Source organism: Culex pipiens, chromosome 1, assembly GCF_016801865.2.
Source record: "Culex pipiens pallens isolate TS chromosome 1, TS_CPP_V2, whole genome shotgun sequence".
NCBI classification, from domain to species: Eukaryota; Metazoa; Arthropoda; class Insecta; order Diptera; family Culicidae; genus Culex; species Culex pipiens.
Genome location: NC_068937.1, coordinates 87,098,805 through 87,120,700, shown reverse-complemented (window position 1 = coordinate 87,120,700; position 21,896 = coordinate 87,098,805). Strand labels below are relative to the sequence as shown.

At 36.3% G+C, this 21,896-nt stretch overlaps 1 protein-coding gene across 1 annotated transcript in view; it reads right to left on the bottom strand.

Moving 5' to 3' along the window:
- Positions 1-170: 170 nt before the first annotated feature.
- The window catches only part of LOC120422133 (uncharacterized), a 464,835-nt gene continuing 443,109 nt past the window's right edge, over positions 171-21,896 (bottom strand). Inside the window, exons 15-16 of the mRNA XM_039585507.2 lie at positions 1,558-1,716; positions 171-1,479 (exon numbers count right to left, since the gene is read on the bottom strand). Coding sequence (XP_039441441.1) covers positions 533-1,479; positions 1,558-1,716 — 1,106 coding nt within the window. The 3' untranslated portion in view covers positions 171-532. The remainder of the gene's footprint in view (positions 1,480-1,557; positions 1,717-21,896) is intronic.

Here is a 21,896-nt window from a genome sequence, read left to right as displayed (position 1 = left end):
AGTTTCACGCAAATCGAAGAGGGGTCGGGGCAACTGCTGGGTGGGTTGGCGGAGAATTACCCACATATTTTTAAATAAAACTACAAAAAGTGCAACTGTACGGAAAATGCCGTGGATTATTGCATACAACCCTAGGCACTGCTTCTGTTCTCATAAATGTCCCTTATGCATTTTAAGTTATGATACAGTTTGGTTCAAAATCATATGCTCTTTCGAAAAAAAAGCTAAAAAAATGCTGTTCTTTATTCCACAATCCGTAGAAAATCCAGTTTCTTTTTTCGCATTTGAGACATTTATGCGAAGTGAGATTAAAGTAACATAAATTAATAAAGTGATTATCTTGAGATCCAATCAAACCAAAGAGTCGTTACAATCTCGAATAATGATATTTTGGTCACCGTGCGAGCGTTAAATGTGGGGGAGGGGGCTAAAGCTTTGCGCGACCGCAGTCGTTGACGGAATCACGACGATCCTACTGTACATAGAAGACGACAACGGCGACACCGACGAGGAAGCTACTACGGTGGCAACTCTACACGCAGCTCTCTGGCCCTGGCAGAGTGTCCGTGATGATGTGCTGCCGGTTTCGGTTCTTGGTCAGCGTTGCCCCGATGTTGGTGGAGGAAGACGGCGACGGTACGTTGCTAAAGTCCATCAGATCCGACGCGTACTCTGAGCCGGAATACCGGTACTCCGGATTGGGGCCACCTGAGCCGGCCTGTGGCGGTCTACTGCTACTGCTTCCGAGTTGTAAATTACTACTACTATGGTGGTTATTGTTCCTATATTCGATATGATTGGCGGTCGAGTTGTTCTTAATCTCGTTCGATATGTTAAGCAGTCTGTAATCGAGATTCTTGTCGTAGTCGAGTGGGTCTGCTGCGACGGGATCCGCGGGGGAGCTCTTGTAGCTGTACGGATCCACCAGTGGCGGCGGGTTGTGATTGTACTGGAGTGTTGAATAACCTCCGCCACCACTACCGCCGTACTGTTTCTCATAATCCAGCAGATCACTGCCCCCGGCGGAACAGTTCGTGTAACTGCCGGTGGCCGTCGTGTACTGCGGTAAACCAGTGACGGACGTCACAGGTGGGGGCTTTCCCTGGAGATGATGCGGCGGTTGTTGCTGTTGTAGCAAACTGTACGTGTTGGAAGTATCGTTCCGTTTCAACGTGCTTTGCCGACTGGAAGGTGTCGATTTTTGGTCGTAACTCTGGGTGGCATAAATTGTGCTTTGTTTTGCAACCATCCCACCGCCACCCCCGTTCGGACCACTACACAGTGCATCGGGTCTTATGCCCACCGGGGAGCCCATCTTCTGGATGTCCTTTATCGATTGTATGCTGGCGGAGCCTTGCGTTTTCTGGGCGCTCAATATGTCCGGTTGTTTCTCGACGCCCTGCTTGAGCGTATAGGCGACCACATACTTCTGCTGTCCCATGCCCATCTCCAGCGGTGTGGTCACGGTGATATCCATGCCTGGCGAGAAAACGAGAAGAGGTAGTTAGCTCAATTGTGCAATGTTTGAAATCCCCCCTCCAGACTTCCCAACCTTACCCATGTGTTTCTCCTTGCCGTCACACAGACCGGTCCCGTGACCGTCACGTTTTCTCCGTATGGCCAAGACGACCACCAGCAGGACGGCGATGCCGATTGTGAACAGGGCACCGGTAAGTAATGCCGCAAGCGGGAGAATTGAAAAGCCATCGGTTCCGTCTATACAACGAGTGAGAGAGATAGAGACGGGAAACTGGTTAGAAGACTAAAGTGGTGGTGAGGTTCTGAAACTGAAATTTAATGAGCTTACAGCCTTAATTTATGGGGGTTTGTGATAGAATGGACCGTTGTCGTATTTGTAGAAGTAGTTAAGTTTTAGGAAGTGAAAACAGTTCAATGGCTGGTGGCCTGTTTCAAATACTTCTGATTTGAATGAAAAATATTAACACTATTAACACATGAGTGCTTAAAACTTCAATGTTATAAAATACAAAGGAAGTAACTTTTGTTTGATTTTTGTTAAATTTTTTAACCAAAGGTAGTGATTTTAAGAAAACGAAACTTTTATGTCTTGAAGTTTTAGTGTATTACATGCAAGGAAAGGTATTCAATTATAATTTGTTTTCATTACACAGTCTTTTTTATTCCTTCTTAAGATTATGAGCAACTGAACCAAAATGGCGTACATAAACGACTTCAAATAGTAAAACTCCCGTGCTAACCAGCAATCCACTCAACACAACGAACCAAGCCGGAATCAAGTCAGCAAACTTCAGAATCTCTGCATTAGGATTGACACCTCCTGGCTTAATCAGCGAAAACCGATTCGGATTGGTTAATGCAACGAATTTTTGACGCCATATTGCCAGAATTCCCGACTCGAAAAGTGCCTGCAGAACGAAACGAAAGTGTGGTCGAACGGCACTCCGGAGTGGTATCGGGTAGAATGAAACCACCATTGCAAGTTTTTCCTTCATGATATCGTCAGCTGTGTGCTATCTTGTGACATAGACCATTTTGGTCGAAAATGAGTTAATGATGACGTTTTGTTATACGTAACAAACCCTACAAGATGCTTTAACCCGATTTTCGATATCTGTTTCCGTTTCCGGTATACAGCAAAGCACACTTGTGATATAGACCAAATTCCCAGTCAAATTTTTTGTGCTATCTTGTGACACGTGCAAAAGCAGTAGAGAACTATAAAACTGTATGGTACCAACAGATGTCACTAGAACTTTATGGCGAGATTTATAACTAACCTTGCAGGGCCGTAGCCAGGATTTTTGTTCGGGGGGGGCTTGGGTGCAAAAATTCAAGGAGTATAAAAATCAGCAAATCATTTATACCATCACTTGGTTTGTGGTATAATTATTGAGATGAATTGTAAAATTGTAATGTAATGTATGCAAAAAAGTTTTCAAAGATTTTCATATTAAGTTTTCAATGTCTTTATTGAAGAAACTCCTTCGTCATTTTTTTTTCTTTATTTTAACAGCTAGTTTGTATTAAAGGAGTAGAGAAAGTGTTTTTTTTTACATTTTCTTGAATTGTTTAGTTGTAATCCAATTTCGTGATAAACGTCGCTAAATTTAAAAAAAAATTAAAGAAATATCGATTTATCTAACCATAAGTATTATGTTTTCTGTATTTTATACTGAGAGAAAAACCCACGAACAAACTGGTAAATTTGACCTATTAAATTTTAAACCGTCTGGATTTTCATTTTCAGCTGTGTGATAATTGTGATGGTTTATCTGACATTTTTCATTTTTTCTAGCATAACATAAAACTCATAACTGGAATATTTGTTTTTCTTAAAATTGTATAAACAAACATAAACAATGTTTTATTTTAATTGTAATTTTAATGAAATACAAAAAAAATAAATCGTTGAAATTTCAGCTTCTGAAGTGTCTCCATGGTAATTGGACGACCCTATAGGCCTATAATGGATATCTGTTAATAAATAGATTTGAAGAAAAAAAAATCAGTGCCTGTGTTTAATTTTAATGTGTTCAAAAATTTAGATAAAATGTATTAAATTAAATTTTAACGCCAAAATATTCACTGGAAGAGTTGTTAAAAATTCATATGTAACCATTTTTAAAATGCATATGTCACCGTTAGAATTTTCCTCGATTGCATCAAACATTAAAACGATTCATGTTTAACTTTAATATTCCGACTAAAAGCCATTTTCAAATTCATTCCTCATTGTACTCTGAAAAATTGGTCCAGAATTTGAGCAAAAATAAAATTTGAAAACATGACAAAAAAATTTAATCAGATCTTAATTCTAAAGATAATTTTTTAATAAAATTTCAATCTATCGTTGCAGTGCTGCTTATCTTCGAAATTAAAAAAATATATTAAATTAAAAATAAAATTTTCTGATCGAATAAACCGTTAAATTAAAACCAAAGAGTATCAAAAAGACATTATTAAAGATATCCAGAGTCAAAATATTTAAAAGTCTATGAATTCATAGAAATCATTCATTTTTTATCGATAATATGCATATTTCGTTAAAACACAAAAATTAACATTATCCAATTTATTGAAAATAGTGTACAAACTGTTTAACAAGTATTTCAATGAAAATAATATAACAGCAACATCAAGCAAAACTTGTATTGTTCTTATCGTGTAAAGGCTCAGAACCATTGGAGATTGATCTATTAGTTCCTGAGACACATCTTCTTGAAATAAAATAAAATGTACGATAAAAATTGTAAATTGTAACACGATTAACCAATTTAAATCTTCAATTCACGTATTTATTTATTTTGAAATAACTGTCAAAACTATATTAATTTTTAAAATAAGTTTTGATAACCAATATGATTTTTCAAGGTAAAGGGGAAAAATAATGTAAATTGGCTGTGGTGCTTCTAAAACAAAAACACACAAATGAAATCCTTTTTTTTTTTGTGTTTCTGGGATCTAATCATGTTGAATAATTTAGGATTGTAACCATTTATTAAAATCGATGTTTGTTCAAGCAATATCTTGACTCTGGGAATAAAATCCTGCACATTTTATGGTTTAGAAATTTTATATTTACGAAACCTTGCTAAATTAAAAATAAAGAAAACTTTATGTAAGAATTCATAAATCGATTAGTTTTATCCTGTAAATCTAATCTTAGTCTGCACTAGAATTCAAACATACCATTATTCGAAGCATCAAAAAATTAAGATTATTAAAACATAATTTATTGAAATGATTGAAAATTATTTTTTGAATATCTTTATTTAAAAATGATAAAAAATGTTTTTTTTTTATAATTTAAGGATTTTTTTAGTTGTAATTATTTTATAATTTTTTAAGTTTTTGATTTTTTTTTTCATTTTTGGAATCTTAGATTTTTTTGAAATTATCATGTGTAATTATTATCTTAAATTTTTGTTTTAAAAGTAAAAAATACTTTATGTAAGAATTCTTAAATCAATTAGATTTTTCCTATAAATCAAATCTTAGTCTGAATTTTGCTACAAGAACTATATTTTACATTCAAACGAAATTTTTAAAAAATGTCCTGTAGTACGGAGACTCTTAAAACTCCATTAAAAAAATCTCAAGAAACGGTCAAGAAAAGGTTTACGAAAAGACTTCTCTTAAGCGGTACGCAGCTGAAAAGGAACAGAAACAAAAAGCGTCGTTTGATATTTCTTCGGGTGCAATATGTGTTGATGAGATTTTGATTTGTTTATTTGAATGCGACTGAAAATATAGTTTGAAAATAATGTATTCGCTTAAATAATATTGAAGAATTGCCTCATGAAGCTGACTGTCAAAACGCTGAATCTTAAAATGCTGAAATAAGGGAAAAGCCATTACAATAATCACTTAATTTTCTGGTAAAAATAAATAAATTTAAGAATACTAGAATTTAAACATAAAAATATTTAAAGCATCCAAAAATAAAGATTGAAAAAACATAATTTATTGGATTTTGAATAACTTAATTTTAAAATGATATTTTTTTTAGTTTAGGATTTCTTAAGTATTAATTATTTTATTATGTTTTTAGTTTTCGATTTTTTAATTTTTGGAATTTCAGATTTTTTGATATTATTCTGTTGAATTGTTATCTTAAATTTTTTATGTTTATACAAGCCTTACCCGGCAAACTTCGTCCTGCCCTTTTTTTCGTTTGTTGACGTTTCTTGCTTGCTGGCTTCTTCAGCCTCCTGTGATCAAAATTTTATTTTACGTAACTTTTCCCATACAATCTGCAGATTTTCCGGAATCGGTTCCAGAGTGGCCAAAGTGTCAATTTGTTAGCGTATAAACCTTCCTTGGACTTATACGAACCCAACGCAGCAAAAAGCACCTCGATCCGACGTTCCGTATTGAACTGATTCGCGTTCGAACAAAATCGTCGAAATTTTTTATATATATAGATTATTTTTGTCTTTTACCAAAAAATTTGAAATCAAAAATTATGAAAATTTAGTAATTTGAAAGTGTAAAATTTTTAAATCTTTAATTAGCCGTTGCGAATATTATTCTGAAGTTTATGTCACTAAACTCTGACCAAAGCCGAGAGGGTTAAAAATCAAAACTATAAGCTATGGTTTTATTATTTTAAAAGTGTTTCAAAACACACTTTAAATCAGTACAGTTGTTTTGCATCATTAGTTTTCAAAATATCTAGCTGATGGCGAAATGCTTTTTTCGTGAAAAAAAACTTTCCACGGTTCCGCGACATGTTACAAACATTATAAATATTTTTAAACGAGCCCAAACATGTCGTATATGATTATCAAAGCAGGAAAAACATTTCATATTTGTTTTCCGAACCGACCTGGTCGCTAGTCCTAAAAAGACTTAATCGAAATAAGTCATTTTCATTAAAATTGTGAAGCTATTTATTTTAAAAATATTGTATTTGCGCTCTGTTTTTTGGTCCATTTTAAAAATGTGGCAACATAAACTTTGGAAATTATTTACAATTGATATTCCGAAATAAAAAATAAAAAAAAATAATAAAGAAATTTTTAAATTTTCAAAATGCAAATTCTAATCCGAAAAATCCAAAAAATAGAAATTAAATAGTTCAAAATGAATTATTGATCAGAAATTATACAATTTGAAAATGATGTTTAATTAATGAGCAATTCCATGTCAAATAGGGAATCGATTGTACCCGACCCTCTCCGATTTCAATGAAACTTTGTAGACATGTTATCCTACGCTTATATAAGCCATTTTTGTGTATATGGAGCCAGTTACACTCGATAATGACATTTGAGAAGGGCGTAAGTGTTTTAAATATTTTTGTATTTCGTAATTTAAATATTGCTGCATCTCGAAGCCGTTGCATCGTATCAAAAAGTGGTCAAAGGCAAACTTGTTGGAAATTTGAAGGGCTTTCCGAAAAAAATACACTGAAAGAAAAAAACACGCCACTTTCATGAGATTTTTGGATTTTTAAGTTTAAAAGTCAAATTTGAAGGTGAGCCCACGATTTTTTTTTTCGTTCAAATTTTTTGCGAAAATAGCCTTAGATGTTACAAAAAAACTCACAAAAAATACAGGATGGAGCAACTCACCTAAAAAAATACAAAAATCATTTACTGAAACTGTTTTTTTGAAAAGTGCTCTAAACGTCAAAATTTTCAAAATCCGAACACGGGAATCGATTCTCCAGACAATTTTACATAAAAGTCTCCATGTTGACAACTGTCCTAAGTCCAATCCTTGTGAAGTTACAGCGGTTTCAAAAATAAAAATGTTGAAAAACTAGGTTTTTTGATGGTTTTTGGCAATTTCTATATGACAGACTAGATTTTTCAGTCTCGAAAATATTTTTAACGGAAAGCTCGTCCAATTTCCCATAAGTTTGTCCTTGGCCACATTTCAATTGGATGTATGGGCTTACAGATATAAGCTAATTTACTACCAGGGTTACTATACTACACTGAAAAAATATTATGTTTTCAGTTATGAGCAATGTAATTAGCTTATAACTTCACAAGGATCGGACTTAGGACAATGGTCAATATGGAGACTTTTATGTAAAATTGTCTGGGGAATCGATTCCCACTATCGGCTTTTGAAAATTTTGACGTTTAGAGCACTTTTCAAAAAAACAGTTTCAGTAAATGATTTTTGTATTTTTTTAGGTGAGTTGCTCCATCCTGCATTTTTCGTGAGTCTTTTTGTAACATCTTAGGCTATTTTCACAAAAATTTTGAACGAAAAAAAATCGTGGGCTCACCTTCAAATTTGACTTTTAAACTTAAAAATCAAAAAATCTCATAAAAGTGGCGTGTTTTTTTCTTCCAGTGTATTTTTTCCGGAAAGCTCGTCAAATTTCCTACAAGTTTGTCTTTGACCACTTTTTGATACGATGCAACGGCTTCGAGATACAGCAATATTTAAATTACGAAATACAAAAATATTTAAAACACTTACGCCCTTCTCAAATGTCATTATCGAGTGTAACTGGCTCCATATACACAAAAATGGCTTATATAAGCGTAGGATAACATGTCTACAAAGTTTCATTGAAATCGGAGAGGGTCGAGAAAAAAGTACCTAAAAAATTCCTGTTTTGGGCTGGAATTGCTCTAATTTAATTTCAGAGTTTTTGAATCCAAGCTTAAATTTTTTCAACGTTTTGAATATTATTATCATTTTATTTCTTCCTTTAAAAATCGCAAGCTCATGCACAATGTTAAAAATTAGTTGATAATAAGGATTCACTTAGTTGATATTCCGATTTTTGATATATTTAATAAAAATTGGAGATTGGCCACGGTGGAAACTAAAAAATGTGACCAAAAGAAACCATTTTGGACGAGTGGTTTCGGAAAAAAGGTTTACGAAAAAGTAATAAAAAAATACACACAGATATTTCTCAAACATTTTTCTCTGAGGTCTCAGATATGTTACTAACCATATTCTTAAAACCAAAACGATAAAATTAGAATTGTATTTCTGATAATAGTCGAAATTCACTCAAATGTTTTTCATATTCAATGCTTTCGTTTTTGAAAACAAAATCTAATTATTTTTGAGAAATTATGATAAATTTTGAAAAATGTAGAAAAAAAACATTTGTTAACAGTTTAAAGGTTTTAATGCAAATAAAGGAGGGCTATTAATTTTACAGTCCAAATTCGACTAGCCGAAGCCTCGATTATCCAAAGTTTCGATTATCCGAAGTTCGAAGGACTTCGGATAATCGAATCAGGAACAAATGAAGTCGGCATGTTTTATTTGCTTGTTTTTAACATCAAATTCGGCATCTGCAACCACATTTTAGTTAAATATGAACAAATCTGGTGTTTTTTTAAAGGTCCAATACACCAAATTTTCAGTTTTTGCTTTTTGGGTGTTTTTTAATACCCCTGACGGTTTCAAAAGCACCCAAAAAGCAAACACTGGAAATTTGGTGTATTGGACCTTTAAAAAAAACACCAGAAATATTTCTTGACCTCCATTTCGGCCGTCACATTGAATCCAAAAATTCTAAATTATTTTATGGTTCTTCAGGGGTCATACTTAAGCTTTACAATCAAAAATAAGACAACAAGATCTAAGGATTTTTGCTGTCCCTATTCAGACTGTAGTCCCGAATCGCCCCAGATGACGGTAATTATTTCTATGTAGCCCCTTAGAGCAGTCCGCTCGGAAATTGCTATTTTCGAAGGTACTTTTTAGCAAAAAAACCCAAAAAAATAAGGTGTCTTCGGGAAAGTTTTTCCAAATTTAAAGAAGATATTAGTTCTAAAAATTGGTAAGAACTGGATAGTTTTCGCGCCTTCCATTGGTCAAAAACTGAAACAGTTGCTTTTCTCCATACAATTTGACGATTTTGCCCAAACTTGGTGGTCAGTGGTCAGAAAAAGCTCAAATTTTGGACCTTAGGCTAGTGATGCGTAAATCTTTGATTTCAGGGGATAGCCCCAAGTAAGCCCAGATTTGGACCATCCTAACCAATGTAATGCTAAAAGTACAAGATAAATGAGATGTTACTGAATGGAACAATGTTAAAATCTGCAGCTCAATTTTTAAATATTGGATCCATAATCTACAAAAACTGAGCCCGGCAATGGACAGGCAAATTACTTAGTTTGATCAATCAATTCTTGATTCTCTATCTTACAAATTATTTCTGGGAAGAGAACACACAATCATTGATTCGAGATTTTTTAAGGTAGTACAATTTAAAAAAAATTGGAAAAATTTCGGGGGGGGCTGCAGCCCGGTAGCCCCCCCCCTGGCTACGGGCCTGTAACCTTGTCACAAGAGTGCACTTCAAAAAAAATGAAGAACATGTACTACGTGTCACAAGAGAGTTTCAAAGAGATTATGGTCGTTGTCACAAGAGTACCACCAATATGTTGATGGGTTTGTATGGTCGTTGTCACAAGTGTGCAACAAATATTTTGATAGGAGTTTGTATGGTCGTTGTCACAAGTGTGCCACGAATATTTTGGTAGGAGTTTGTATGGTCGTTGTCACAAGTGTGCCACGAATATTTCGATGGAAGTTTGTATGGTCGTTGTCACAAGTGTGCCACGAATATTTTGGTAGGAGTTTGTATGGTCGTTGTCACAAGTGTGCAATGGATATTTTGGTAGGAGTTTGTATGGTCGTTGTCACAAGTGTGCAACACATATTTTGGTAGGAGTTTGTATGGTCGTTGTCACAAGTGTGCAACAAATATTTCAATGGTAGTTTGTATGGTCGTTGTCACAAGTGTGCAACAAATATTTCGATGGAAGTTTATATGGTCGTTGTCACAAGTGTGCAACAAATATTTTGGTAGGAGTTTGTATGGTCGTTGTCACAAGTGTGCCACGAATATTTGGGTAGGAGTTTGTATGGTCGTTGTCACAAGTGTGCAACAAATATTTTGATAGGAGTTTGTATGGTCGTTGTCACAAGTGTGCCACGAATATTTTGGTAGGAGTTAGTATGGTCGTTGTCACAAGTGTGCAACAAATATTACAATGGTAGTTTGTATGGTCGTTGTCACAAGTGTGCCACGAATATTTTGGTAGGAGTTTGTATGGTCGTTGTCACAAGTGTGCCACGAAAATTTCGATGGAAGTTTGTATGGTCGTTGTCACAAGTGTGCAACAAATATTTTGATAGGAGTTTGTATGGTCATTGTCACAAGTGTGCAATGGATATTTTGGTAGGAGTTTGTATGGTCGTTGTCACAAGTGTGCAACAAATATTTTGGTAGGAGTTTGTATGGTCGTTGTCACAAGTGTGCAACAAATATTTCAATGGTAGTTTGTATGGTCGTTGTCACAAGTGTGCCACGAATATTTTGGTAGGAGTTTGTATGGTCGTTGTCACAAGTGTGCAACAGATATTTTGATAGGAGTTTGCATGGTCGTTGTCACAAGTGTGCAACAAATATTTTGATAGGAGTTTGTATGGTCGTTGTCACAAGTGTGCCACGAATATTTTGGTAGGAGTTTGTATGGTCGTTGTCACAAGTGTGCCACGAAAATTTCGATGGAAGTTTGTATGGTCGTTGTCACAAGTGTGCAACAAATATTTTGATAGGAGTTTGTATGGTCATTGTCACAAGTGTGCAATGGATATTTTGGTAGGAGTTTGTATGGTCGTTGTCACAAGTGTGCAACAAATATTTTGATAGGAGTTTGTATGGTCGTTGTCACAAGTGTGCAATGGATATTTTGGTAGGAGTTTGTATGGTCGTTGTCACAAGTGTGCCACCAATATTTTGATGGAGATTTGTATGGCGGTTGTCACAAGTGTGCCACCAATATTTTGATGGAGATTTGTATGGTCGTTGTCACAAGTGTGCCACCAATATAACATTCATTACACCGTAACATTGTTACACCGCAATATTCGTTACACCGCAGTATGGTTACACCGTAACATAGTAACACCGTAATATGATTACACCGTAACATTGTTACACCGCAACATTCGTTATTTCGTAGTATGATTACACCGTACACTTGTTACACCACAACATTCGTTACACCGTTACATTCGTTACACCGTAACATTGTTACACCGTAACATTGTTACACCGTAACATTGTTACACCGTAACATTGTTACACCGTAACATTGTAACAACGTAACATTGTAACAACGTAACATTGTTACACCGTAACATTTCTTCACACCGTAGTTTGATTACACTATAAAATTGTTACACCACAACATTGGTTACACCGTTACATTCGTTACACCGTTACATTCGTAACACCGTTACATTCGTTACACCGTTACACCGCATCATTCGTTACACCGTAACATTCGTTACACCGTAGTATGGTCACACCGTAACATTGTTATACCGTAATATGATTACACCGTAACAAAGTTACACCGTAATATGGTTACACCGTAACAAAGTTACACCGTAATATTATTACACCGTAACATTGTAACACCACAACATTCGTTACACCGTTACATTCGTTACACAGTTACATTCGTTACACCGTAATATTGTTACACCGCAACATTCGTTACACCACAAAATTCGTTTTAACGTAACATTCGTTACTGCTTAACAATCGTTTCACCGTAACATTCGTTACACCTTAGTTTGGTTACACCGTAACATTGTTACACCGCAACATTCGTTGCTTCGTAGCATTCATTACACCGTGGCATTCGTTACACCGTAATAATGTTACGGTATAAGACTATTACGGTGTAACACTGTAACGGTGTAATAATATAACGGTGTAACTTTGTTACGGTGTAATCATATTACGGTGTAACTTTGTTACGGTGTAACGAATATTGCGGTGTAACAATGTTACGGTGTGACCATACTACGGTGTAACGAATGTTACGGTGTAACGAATGTTACGGTGTAACGAATGTTACGGTGTAACGAATGTTACGGTGTAACGAATGATGTGGTGTAGCGGTGTAACGAATGTAACGGTGTAACGAATTTAACGGTGTAACCAATGTTGTGGTGTAACAATTTTATAGAGTAATCAAACTACGGTGTGAAGAAATGTTACGGTGTAACGAATGTTGCGGTGTAACAATGTTACGTTGTTACAATGTTACGGTGTAACAATGTTACGGTGTAACGAATGTAACGGTGTAACGAATGTAACGGTGTAACGAATGTTGTGGTGTAACAAATGTACGGTGTCATCATACTACGAAATAACGAATGTTGCGGTGTAACAATGTTACGGTGTAATCATATTACGGTGTTACTATGTTATGGTGTAACCATACTGCGGTGTAACGAATATTGCGGTGTAACAATGTTACGGTGTGACCATACTACGGTGTAACGAATGTTACGGTGTAATGAATGTTATATTGGTGGCACACTTGTGACAACGACCATACAAACTCCTACCAAAATATTCGTGGCACACTTGTGACAACGACCATACAAACTCCTATCAAAATATTTGTGGCACACTTGTGACAACGACCATACAAACTTCCATCGAAATATTCGTGGCACACTTGTGACAACGACCATACAAACTCCTACCAAAATATTCGTGGCACACTTGTGACAACGACCATACAAACTCCTATCAAAATATTTGTTGCACACTTGTGACAACGACCATGCAAACTCCTATCAAAATATTCGTAGCACACTTGTGACAACGACCATACAAACTCCTATCAAAATATTGGTTGCACACTTGTGACAACGACCATGCAAACTCCTATCAAAATATTCGTAGCACACTTGTGACAACGACCATACAAACTCCTATCAAAATATTTGTTGCACACTTGTGACAACGACCATGCAAACTCCTATCAAAATATTCGTAGCACACTTGTGACAACGACCATAAAAACTCCTATCAAAATATTTGTTGCACACTTGTGACAACGACCATACAAACTCCTACCAAAATATTCGTGGCACACTTGTGACAACGACCATACAAACTACCATTGAAATATTTGTTGCACACTTGTGACAACGACCATACAAACTTCCATCGAAATATTCGTGGCACACTTGTGACAACGACCATACAAACTCCTACCAAAATATTTGTTGCACACTTGTGACAACGACCATACAAACTCCTATCAAAATATTCGTAGCACACTTGTGACAACGACCATACAAACTCCTATCAAAATATTTGTTGCACACTTGTGACAACGACCATACAAACTTCCATCGAAATATTCGTGGCACACTTGTGACAACGACCATACAAACTCCTATCAAAATATTTGTTGCACACTTGTGACAACGACCATACAAACTTCCATCGAAATATTCGTGGCACACTTGTGACAACGACCATACAAACTCCTACCAAAATATTCGTGGCACACTTGTGACAACGACCATACAAACTCCTACCAAAATATTCGTGGCACACTTGTGACAACGACCATACAAACTTCTACCAAAATATTCGTGGCACACTTGTGACAACGACCATACAAACTCCTACCAAAATATTCGTGGCACACTTGTGACAACGACCATACAAACTCCTACCAAAATATTCGTGGCACACTTGTGACAACGACCATACAAACTCCTACCAAAATATTCGTGGCACACTTGTGACAACGACCATACAAACTACCATTGTAATATTTGTTGCACACTTGTGACAACGACCATACAAACTACCATTGTAATATTTGTTGCACACTTGTGACAACGACCATACAAACCCATCAACATATTGGTGGTACTCTTGTGACAACGACCATAATCCCTTTGAAACTCTTTTGTGACACGTAGTACATGTTCTTCATTTATTTGAAGTGCACTCTTGTGACACGGTGAATTACAGAACGTGCTATAAATCTGAAAAAGGTTTGTGTCTTGAATGATTTAATTTTCCATCATGGATTTTGTGTTTGCCATGGGAAAATCTTTGGTTTTCCTTGATTTTCATCATTTTCTGATATTTTATTTAATTGCACTACTATGAATATGACTCATTTTTTTTGGATTGAGCTTATTTTAATATTTTTTAAAATATTTTAGATAATTTAAGAGAATTTTTATTATTACTCATTAAAAAATCGTGGAAAACTTCGAAAAAGCGAAAAAAAATTCCTCGTTTTCTAAACATTTTGATTGCTTACCGTTGTTTCAAGGTAATCTTATCATAAAAATTTCAAAAACTATTGTTTAACTTAACTTAACTATTGATTTGAGCTTATTTAATTTTGTATGGGAATTCTGTGCACACTTGTGACACGTAGTACATTTTTACTTTCAAAACACACTTGTGACACGTGCTTTTCAGATTTTTAGTTACATTTTATACTGTAACTTTTAGTAGGTTTCACTAAATTAGTCCATACTTGGAGCGTTTGTTCATCGATAGTATACGAACAGATCGCTGTATTCAAAAATAGTTTATCATGTATTGTTGTGAAAATATTCAACCTCAAACTTTAAAAATCGTTTTTCTCGAAAAGTACCAAATGGTCTATGTCACAAGATAGCACACAGCTGACGATATTGTAGCGAGGCTGATTGCTTTCATAGTCCCAGTTAATCGTACGCTGTACCACAATTAAACCAACGTCTCCGGATATCAGGTACACACTGGTCCCATCGAGTTGATCCTCAACACCGAATGAGAAATCGTACTGGTTCTGGAACATTGGTATAGTTGATGCCAAGATGCGTTCGGATTTGACCCTAGTGCCGGAATCAAGAATATTCTGGAGTGTGTTCACCAAATGGACTCGCGGTTTGCTGCTCATCAATGAAATGATCTTCGTTTCGTACGCGTTGGATATGAAGAAAAACAGAACGATCAACGAAAGCATTACTACACAGCAACAAATCCGATGGTAAAATCGCATGCATAAGCATTAGCCTGTCCCATTTTGAGGTCATGTCGAGGATTTTCAGGTGCTCACTTCTTAAATAATAAAAATCATATTTCGTGTAAACAGTGATGTTTTGTAGCTACACCCTTTTGGAATGTTATTTGCGTGATTAAATCGCTGCCATTCAAATTGCTTGCAAGTTCGGTCATACTTTTCTCGGTTTTCGTTTCACTTTGATTGATATTTTACTTACAGATCTGTTAAATGTTTTTTACGTTTTGATTATCTTAAGCAATTTGAAAAATCGCATATTGTTATTTGGTGGGGGCTTAGGGACTATCCATAAACCACGTGGACACTTTTTTTTTAAATCGCTGACCCCCTCCCCCCCAATTTCCATACAAAACAAATCTTTTTGATATGGAGAGTGGAAAATCGCTGAACCCCTCCATCGCCTCCCCCCTATCAAAGGGTCCACATGGTTTATGAATGGTCCCTTACTAGAATTAAAGATTGATTAATAAATAGAAAAAACTAAAAATTCTGAAGCATTTTTGATGGTTGTTACATATATTTTTTTATGACAAATGTTCGAAAATGTCTTCTAGAACTTATTTTAATGCAATTTTCCAAACAAATTTATCCAAATGCAGCCACTTTTCCTAAAATTTTCTCTGGTATTCTTTTTTTATAAATCCATATTAGCTTAAGCCCCCGCCAAATAAAAATATGCGATTTCCGAATTGCTAAACACATTGTTAAAACATAATCAGAACGTAAAAAACATTACACATAAAGAGTTCTGTGAGTAAAATAGCAATCAAAGTGGTATTTACGAAAACCGAAAAAAGTATGACCGAACTTGCAAGCAATTTGAATGGCAGCGATTTAAACACGCAAATAACATTCCAAAAGGGTGTAGCTACAAAACATCACTGTTTACACGAAATTTGATTTCAGATTCGGATTCAGCGGCCAAAATTACTATAAGAAAGCATACCCTGACCTTTGCGACACATGCTTGCAACATCGTGTAATTAGTAGGCCTTGCTTCTGAATTCTGAGAAATTTTGAAAATTGGCACTTTTTTCCTCACTAAAACTCAAATATCTCGGCTCTGGAGTGTCGAAATTGCATGTTCTCAGAGGGAAAAATGTTCGCCATGAAATTTCCTACAAGCTGCATGTATTGGTTTTACTGGGAAAAATAGGCTACCCTAAATTAAATGAGCATTTCTGAAAAAAGTTTCGAAAAAATGCGATTTTTTCGACATAAATCCGCCTGGGAGAGTCCAACAACTTAGATTTTGGTCCATGTTGATAGTGCATCTTAATCTATGTACAAAAACCTATCGTTTGAAGATGATACTCACCAGATCGAATCAGTTTTTGTACTGATTTCAAGCGATTTTAGAAAATTTGTTCAAAAAAGTGACATTTTTCAGTAAATCGACATGGGGGTGCGAGAAAGGATTTTATTATTTTTTCTTGTCTAAGAAAACATTGTTCATAACATCATAATCTATCATTTAAGAAGTGAGCACCTGAAATTCCTCGACATGACCTCAAAAATGGGACAGGCTAATAAGCATGCACATCACCTTCGTCAAAATAAACACTTAATATTACACACTTCATGTACAATTTTTGCAAAAAGAAAAAAAAAAAGTTGCAACCGACGGGATTCAAACCCAGCACCAACAGTAAGGACTGGCGCCTTAGCCCACACGGCCATCAGACCGATGAAAATCTGAAAGGAACCGCATATATGAGCTTGACATTTCGGTCAAGTTGGTTTCCCATACTGATGGGCTACATATTTCAGGGTGTAAAATTACATAAAATTGCATAAAATAATGCAATAATAATTTTAGACCCAGGCCTTTTACACGCAGCTGGATTACTACTTTTTTAGCTGTGTAGCTTTTCCTTTCGACTAGCTTGGTTCAAATCGAATTGTTCGAACCCAAAGATTGGCAAGAATAAAGGGTCGTTTTTGAAAGAGTTGGGCACTACCAAGTCCAATACTTTAATTGTTATCATTCCGATGACAAACAGAGTCCACAACTCGAATTGAAAGAGTCGTAGAAACAACTCCGCAATGTTTAACGCTCTTCCACTGGGTGCGAGAAAAACATTCTCATGAGGAATAGGAATTGAAATGTAGGCTCGATTTTGTCCAGAGCTACATACAGCTTCGGCGTACTGTACATAAGTGGTTTTCCGTCAAGAGACCGGGACTGGTTTTGAAACATCCATTCTGGTGCCCAAAACATTTTAGTCGAGAAGATACGTTGTTTAACAAAATGAGGGACGATTATCATAGGCACGTCGATGATCACAAACGCAACGTTGTACAGCTTGAAGCATCAAAAAATTACCATAAAAAAAACTTTCAAATGATTTATAAATCCGAGCATCTATTAGAAAAAGAAAGCGCTACTGGCTCGTCAACGAGCCTACCAACAGACCAATGTTAAAAAAAAACGAAGTTGACTTTATAGCTGTCGGCCACTATTGTTAGTACCAACCACTAGTGTCTTCCTTTTTAACTACAAGGACTTCGCCGCCCTGGGCTCCTGAGTGTTTGAGTACGGCACGGAGCGATGGCGCCGGATACCCATATTTACACAAAGAATTTTTAGAGCGCCCGCCGCGGGATTCGAACCAGCAACCTCTGGATTGTGAGCCAGTGCGCGGTCCGATTGATCCACACGGGCGGGACAAAAAATAATTTAGGATAGGAAAGGCAGACCAATGTTAAGCCACACCAAAATATTGACACTCGTGTACTCTACGTGGACGATAACCAACGAAGGAAGCGACATTTTTTGAAACACTTAAGTATCAATTGTATTCATTCGAACCGACTGTCGGTGGCAAGTTTTGGACTCAGCTCTCCATCCAAACCCAGGTAAATTTGCCGCAAAAGCAGGCTGACACCAGGCAAATCACTGCAGGCATGATACAACCAGCACTCGAAGGTGCCAGCTTGGTGCGACGCCAGGTACTTAACCAACGAGACGGTGTAATTGGCTACGGATTGCTGATGATCGGAATCATCCGAGCAGCTTGTTGAGTAGCGTGGTTCACGTTTCTATGAAAAAGACAAAAGTTGTTATTTTGTCTTGCATCAACCGGAATTTCGTTCTTTTATGTCCCCAGAAGCACTTCTGAAAATTTGAGCCCATTTGGTAAGGTCTAGGAGCTCCAGTTTTAATTTGAAATTTATATGGGATTTTGATTTATTTTCCATGGGAAACTATCTTTTTTTACATTGTATTAGGATTTTTTTTTATAAATCGATGAAATGACTTGATTCTTATAGTAGGAGATAGGTTTTGAACTGGGGAACAACTTTGTAGAACATACCAACATGCTAGGAAGTGACCCTTTAAAGATACAGATACTTTTAGATGGTGGCTTTTGAAGGGGCTTTACTGTGTGGGCCACCATCTAAAAGTATCTGTATTTTCAGGAGTGCTTCTGGGGACATAAAAGAACGAAATTCCGGTTGATGCAAGACAAAATAACAACTTTTGTCTTTTTCATAGAAACGTGAACCACGCTATTGTTGAGGTTATAAATTCTATACACAGTATAACGAAGAGAACCAATCGACTTTTTGTGGACATGGTCACTGAAAGATTGCACTTGGTGAAAGCAAAACAGAGCCATTTTTAAAATGATGATCCTATCTTTTTGTTGTTGTAATCAAATATAAAATCAAATCAAAATAATGTAAAAAAAAATTAATAAAAATACATGATTCTACTTCTTGAGTCAATCTCGATACCAGTGTGCTCTCTTGTTTTATCTATATGAGATTCCCAGCATGCTTAGTACAAAAGAGCACACCGGCATCGACCTCTTGATGGTTTCTTTTGATTTAAGGTAAAGTTTTTACAACACTATTTATTGGTTAAAAATAATTTCGGGTAGAGTAATCATTAGGGTGGTCCACATCCAGGAAACCCGGTGCTAAACTGGGGTCAATCGGGACACATGGGGCGAATTGGGACAGCAGTTTTAACCATGTTAGAGCACAATATTTTGATTTTTCTGGTTGGTTTTGGTTAGAACAGACTCTGGCCAACAAGATGTGTACATCCATTTCCAAATTTAAAAGCTTTAAGTGCTCTAAAAACTGCTGTCCCTATTCAGACTGTAGTCCCGATTCACCCCAGATTACGGTAATCAATCTCACAGATAGGGATAGAACTGTTTTTGAGTGTTAATGTGCAATTCTGAGTGGGTTGAATTCAAAAATCAAACAATCCACATTAACGACCCCCAGGACTTTTGTGGTCTCTATTGCAAGTTTCTGCTCGAACCTTGGAGTCCGAAGGCTTGAATGGAGAGAGCATCCAATCCTCTTTCAACTCCAAGGAACCTTCCACCCAAGGTTCGAACTGACGACCTTTGGATTGCGAGTCCAACCGCCGCCAGCGATTCCACCGGAACAGGCTTGGTTTGGTGTGTTGTTTGTACTTATGGCATGGAGACGACTCCTACACCTGGAATGACTTAACGGCCTAACAACAACCAAGGCCGGGACCGATGTTTTACTTTCCATCCGATGGAAGGTTGGAGCAGATGGGAATCGAACCCATGATCTTCCGCTTACAAAGTAACTGAGTGGGTTGAATTATGCTCCTTAATTCCAGTGACGACGATATCGCGGATCATCGTTGAAACCTCCCCCTCCTCAGTAGAAAAAAGGACAACAATAACAAAACGAAACAAACCCCCCAAAGCCAACTTCCCGGATTTTCTTGGGTCATTTAAAGGTAGTGGCGTCACAACCGCATTCAAGGACGGAACAAACTTTTTCCCAACTGAGTGTCCCATCAGGCACCAGAGGCGGGTTACATCAAGTGCGACGGTTAATTCCTGGAGCATATAGGAGGAAAACTCCTGCAGACGATAAGGTAAACTTTGTGGCGTCCCGCTCTTTCTTAGGGTGGCATTGCTGCGGCCATTATGCATTTGTCATTTGATTATGTTTCTAGTCTATCTATATAACTATATACATAAAAAATTTCGACGGTTTTGTTCGAACGCGAATCAGTTCAATACGGAGCGTCGGATCGAGGTGCTCTTTGTTGCGTTGGGTTTGTTTAAGCCCAAGGAAAGTTTATATGATAACTAATTGACACTTTGGCCACTCTGGAACCGATTCCGGAGCATCGGCAAATTGTATGGAGAAAGTTACGTAAAATCAAATTTTGATCACAGGAGGCTGAATAAGCAAAAAAGCTAAAAAACGCCAACAAACGAAAAAAAGGCAGAACGAAGTTTGTCGGGAAAGGCTAGTTTTATATTTAAAAATGTGCACATTGAGCACAAGCACAAACGAACAGCCATTGTATATGTGCTGATGAAGGGTAAAACTTTTGATTTTTCGAGTAAAGTTTATGGTCAACTGATAGAGTTAATTTTAAGTTGAATGACTTGACACATGAAGATACAATATAAAATTTATTGAATAAAGTTTATACATAGATTTTAAGAAGCAGCTAAATGAAAAATTCCTCTATTTATATGACTGTACAGTAGGGTGACAATAAAAAAAATCGACATCAGGGATACCCTCTGATTCGAGTCCTTAGGCAAAAATAAGAATCTGTGCCAATTTTGAACCAAATCGGTTAAGGTTAAGAGGCAGTATTTGTAATTATTGCTCGGTTTGTTCTAGAGATCGTATCGAGGTGCTCCGATATGGATGAAACTTTCAGCGTTTGTTTGTCTATACATGAGATGAACTCATGCTAAATATGAGTCTTCTACGACAAAGGGAAGTGGGGTAAAACGAGCTTTGAAGTTTGTGGTCCAAAAAACATATAAAAATCTTAAAATTGCACGCATTTCCGTAAAACTTCATCAATTTCAATTCTCTTTGATGCATTCGAAAGGTCTTTTGAAGAACTTTAAAATATGCCATAGACATCCAGGATAGGTTTGACTCTTTCTCATAGCTTTTGCAAATTACTGTTAAAAATTGATTTTTTTTTAAACCTTAATATCTTTTTGCAACAGCCTCCAACACCCATACTCCTAAAGGTCAAAAGTTAGGGAATTTCATGGACTATAAACCTATGGAACTAAATTTTTGGCCAATCGCAGTTTTTCTCATAGTTTTTCGATTTTTCTATAACAAACATTTTACATCGTTAGTTTTTGCCCTGTAGGCTTCCATTGCGGAAATTTTAGGTCTCAATTTAGTCATTTTTGGAATCCTCGGAAAATTTCACGTTAGTTCGAAGTATTGGAGTTGTACATTTGATTGGAAATAATGCCATTTAGAATAAATTAAAATATTTTTCAACAGTTTGTTAAATTAGGGGTAAAACAGGTTTTTGCCTTCTTGATACAGCATTTGACGTATTGATAACAGGATAAACTTCAAAGCCCGTTTTACCCCACTTCCCTTTGTCGTAGAGGGCTCATATTTGACATGAGTTCATCTCATGTATAGACAAACAAACGCTGAAAGTTTCATCCAACCTTGAAGCACCTTGATACGACCTGTTACACATTCGTGAAAAACTCGCTCTTAAGCGGTCGCTTTTTATCGTTTTTTTATGGGGAAAATCGCAAAAATGTATGCAGAAAAACATCG